We start from the raw sequence: 4,558 nt of genomic DNA on the forward strand, positions 1-4,558 counted from the left end.
AATATGAACTGATAAAGTAACACGAGAATCAGGCATTTCATGCATATTTGTAGCAGTCTAAACTACAGGTACAAGGGTTTTCTATAATATTAGACAGGATTATTATTATTTATTCTTTTTTTTTGCAGAGGACATTCTAAATAATTGCAGCTTTTGCAATTTGATAATCGTGCCAACACAAATTGCGATTTTTATTACAATCAAATGCAATATATATGACCTCGGATTCAGGAGGAGCAGAGTGGTTTTCGTCCCCGTCGTGGAACACTGGACCAGCTCTATACCCTCCATCGGGTGCTCGAGGGTTCATGGGAGTTTGCCCAACCAGTCCACATGTGCTTTGTGGATCTGGAGAAGGCTTTCGACCGTGTCCCTCGGGGTGTCCTTTGGGGGGTGCTCCGGGAGTACGGGGTCCGGGGCCCTTTGCTCACGGCTGTCCGGTCCCTGTATGACCGGAGCAGGAGCTGTGTTCATTGCCGGCAGTAAGTCAGACCTGTTCCCAGTGCATGTTGGACTCCGCCAGGGCTGCCCTGTGTCACCGGTTCTGTTCATAGTTTTTATGGACAGAATTTCTAGGCGCAGTCAGGGGTCGGAGGGTGTCCGGTTTGGGGACCACAGGATCTCATCTCTGCTGTTTGCAGACGATGTTGTCCTGATGGCTCCATCAAACCCGGACCTGCAACATGCACTGGGACGGTTTGCAGCCGAGTGTGAAGTGGCTGGGATGAGAATCAGCACCTCCAAATCCGAGGCCATGGTTCTCGACCGGAAAAAGGTGGCTTGCCCTCTTCAGGTGGGTGGGGAGTCCTTGCCCCAAGTGGAGGAGTTCAAGGATCTCGGGGTCTTGTTCACGAGTGAGGGAAGGATGGAGCGTGAGATCGACAGGCGGATCGGTGCAGCGGCTGCAGTGATGCAATCGCTGCATCGGACCGTTGTGGTAAAGAGGGAGCTGAGCCGAAAGGCAAAGCTCTCTATTTACCGGTCGGTCTACGTTCCTACCCTCACCTATGGTCATGAGCTTTGGGTAGTGACCGAAAGAACAAGATCGCGGATACAAGCGGTCGAAATGAGTTTCCTCCGCCGTGTGGCTGGGCGCTCTCTTAGAGATAAGGTGAGGAGCTCGGCCACACGGGAGGAGCTCGGAGTAGATCCGCTGCTCCTCCACGTCGAGAGGAGCCAGCTGAGGTGGCTTGGGCATCTGTTCCGGATGCCTCCTGGGCGCCTCCCTGGGGAGGTGTTTCAGGCATGTCCCACCGGGAAGAGGCCCCGGGGAAGACCCAGGACACGCTGGAGAGACTATGTCTCTCGGCTGGCCTGGGAACGCCTCGGGATCCCCCCGGAGGAGTTGGAGGAAGTGTCTGGGGAGTAGGAAGTCTGGGAGTCCCTGCTTAGACTGCCGCCCCCGCGACCCGGCCCCGGATAAAGCCGAAGAAGATGGATGGATATATAACAATACACTACAGGCCACAAACTTAAACTTTGTAAAACTAGTAACAAGAACTATGACACTAAATGCTTCAGAAATTTGAATAATTCAATAATCACGTTTAGATGTTTGGATTAGATGAGTCAGGGGTCTTTGCTTTTATAAATAAATGTGACATACTGTTTTTTTTTTACTACTAGCAGATGGCTTACCCAAGAACCTGCAACCCATTTGCAGATGATGCCAATGATGAAGATTTTAGACCCAAAAAATGCAGAGGATTTGATGACAATAATCTTGGTGACAGCAAAGTAAATGACGCAGAGAGTCGACAAAAGCACCTCGAGCAAGAAGTGATATGTACTGCCAAGTCTGCTGTGGAGAGTAGCCGCCGTTCACTTTCTCTCATCTATGACTCAGAGAACATGGGAATTCAGACAGCAGAGATATCATTTCCACCTGTTTGTCTAAAGATTCAACTATAATTTTTAATTTTTTTTATTGTTCTGTATTGTCAACAATATTTTTTTTTTTTCTTCAAAAATCAGAAATACAAAAACAATTGCACATTGTTTTCTTGCCATGAAAATAATGATAAACCTGCCATAATATTCCCTAATCTTTGAATACTATTGATTTATGTCTTTGGTTTCCTTTATTAAATATGATCATTGCAACAACAGAATGCTTCTTCTTTAGGAGCTCATACGTCAAGGGAAAGTTCTGAAGAACACAGATGACATGCTAGACAACATAGACCAGGACCTAAATATAAACCAGAAGCACATCAAGAGTATGAAGAGTGTGTGGGGTGCATTTGTCAATTATTTTAAAGGAAAACCAGATAAAAAGCCACTGCCAGAAAGGCCCCGACTTTACCAGGCCAATGACGGGTATATTATCCAATACTATAATCACATTATTCATAAAGTACTTGTTACACTCTGGTATACTATATTTTCACACCTTTAATCAAGGGCTGTAATTTACCGTATAAATTATGAGTAAATAAAGCTGCACGCCGAACAGTCAATAGTTTGTCAAAACAGCTATAAGAGAACAAGAAAGGAATCAATCAATCACAATATAAACAAACACATGTATAGATAATCATTTTAGCATTTATTTAAATTAGTAAAGTGGAGCTACAATTCATTCAGTCATAAGCAAAACCTAACATGAATAAACATTGTCTGTTTTACAACGGCACAAAATCTAAACCAGGGGTGGGCAATTATTTTCCTCCGAGGGCCATAATCGAATCCAGGCAAGTAGCGGAGGGCCCGCGATCATTGGTGTGTCAAATAAAATATCACTTTTCTGTCAAATATAGGCTATTGAATCTATTATTTAATTAATTTCATGTCATCTTTATAAAGGATACAAGTGCAGACAGATGTTACAGACAGTTAAAAAATAGAAACAAATCTTTCTAGGGGCCGGATTTAAACATACCGAGAGCCACATCTTGCCCCTGGGGCCACAAATGCCCAGTTCTGGCCTAAGAGAAAAAAAATATATATATATATAAATATATTTATATATATATATATATATATATATATATATATATATATTTATATATATATATGCCGTATGTCGCCCGCGGTAGTTTGCCCAGGTCTGATCTAAACGCTGATTCCCCATATTTAACATTTTGACATGATAATTAACTGTGGGATAATAATACAAAAATATTATAATTGTACTATTATAATTAGAAATATAAATTGTAAATATGTTTTTTCTCATGCAAAGACAGCGTGCAACATAATGATTGATTATTGTTTTATATCTGTATGTAAATGTAAGCCTTTGAGCTATTTGGTATTAATAACACGATTATTCATCATATTTTTACTACTGGTATTTTCCTGATACACATACATTATTGTTACTTGTTACCTTTAACTGACATATCTGATGATCTAGATATTACTCTTCCAGATTGCAGAATGCCTTATCTAGCACAAGAAGCCATGAGAATAAGTACCAAGCTCGCCATCTTAACCTGAGGAAGCTTGACACTGGAGGTTTGTGTGTCTCAATGTTTCTGCTTTTTTGTAGTAAAAAGTATGACTGAGATACATATATGTTATGTTTTTCCCCAGAGTTTGGTGCTGCCTCATCAGGAGATGATAGTTCATATGGACAAAATGGTGACCTTGCAGACAAAATACTAAGAGAGGCACACCAAACACTGGACGACAATCTAGGTACATATTTCATTGTTATATTCAATGTTCAGTTCACTGTACATTACTCATAACTAATCCTCACTTGTATTTGGCTTATTCAACTTAGATGAGATGACAGATGCTCTTCAAAGACTGAAAGGTCTTGGACTGGGTCTGCAGTCTGAACTTGATCTTCAAAATGCCTCCCTTGATTCTCTCTTAAATAAGGCAGACAAAATGGATCTAAAGCTTCATTACACGGAAAATCAGCTGAAAAGACTGAAATAACTATAATAGACATTTCTTCTTTGGTGTTTAATGGTGGTTGGTATCCATAAAGTGTTACATTACCGCCACCTACTTTAGGTATACGTCTTCAAAGTATTTGTTTCCCACTATACCTTAAAAAAAAGAGAGAAAATTCCAATTTTTGCGATTTATCTCTCAGACTCTAAGAGATAGAGACTGTAATGCATTACCAGTCACTATTAGTTGAGTGACTGTGTAATGGCACTATTAATATTAGTTACCATAGTTCCTGATCTCTTATTTATATTCTTATCTTGTTTTTCGGCATGTTTAACAGGTCACATCGTTTGTCCGATTTTTGTCTTTCAAAGTTTCTTGAAAGACAATCTTTGTCTGATTCTTTTCGTTACTTTTGGTAACCCTCTGTAACCCTCGGTAACCCTCGGTCTTATTTGTTTTTTGGGATCCGTCGTCAAAGTTGCAATTTTTCCCTAATAATTAGAGTGGCAGAATGTGACTGGTGACTTCACTGACGATGATGTCATCGTCAGGGCGACTGTACAGGATATGGCCTTTGGTGTTTATGGCGGCTGGTATCCAAGTGTTACATTACCGCCAAGACTTTATTCCTCAGACTTTTCCACCGAATATCGACTTTATACTTTACACTTTATTATTTAGACTTTATTAACTGTAGTTTTCTTTA

The 4,558-nt window shown here is 40.9% G+C and overlaps 1 protein-coding gene across 1 annotated transcript; it reads left to right on the forward strand.

Moving 5' to 3' along the window:
- Positions 1-1,629: 1,629 nt before the first annotated feature.
- On the forward strand, positions 1,630-3,891 carry LOC140364255 (synaptosomal-associated protein 29-like). Its single transcript, XM_072450352.1, has 5 exons — positions 1,630-1,887; positions 2,126-2,319; positions 3,374-3,459; positions 3,538-3,642; positions 3,731-3,891. Exons 1-5 carry the CDS (start codon positions 1,630-1,632, stop codon positions 3,889-3,891), a joined length of 804 nt encoding a protein of 267 aa, XP_072306453.1.
- The last annotated feature ends 667 nt before the right edge of the window (positions 3,892-4,558 follow it).

This window comes from Eucyclogobius newberryi, unplaced genomic scaffold, assembly GCF_026437365.1.
Source record: "Eucyclogobius newberryi isolate DKJ021-1_F unplaced genomic scaffold, fEucNew1.0.hap1 SCAF_18, whole genome shotgun sequence".
Classification (NCBI taxonomy): domain Eukaryota; kingdom Metazoa; phylum Chordata; class Actinopteri; order Gobiiformes; family Gobiidae; genus Eucyclogobius; species Eucyclogobius newberryi.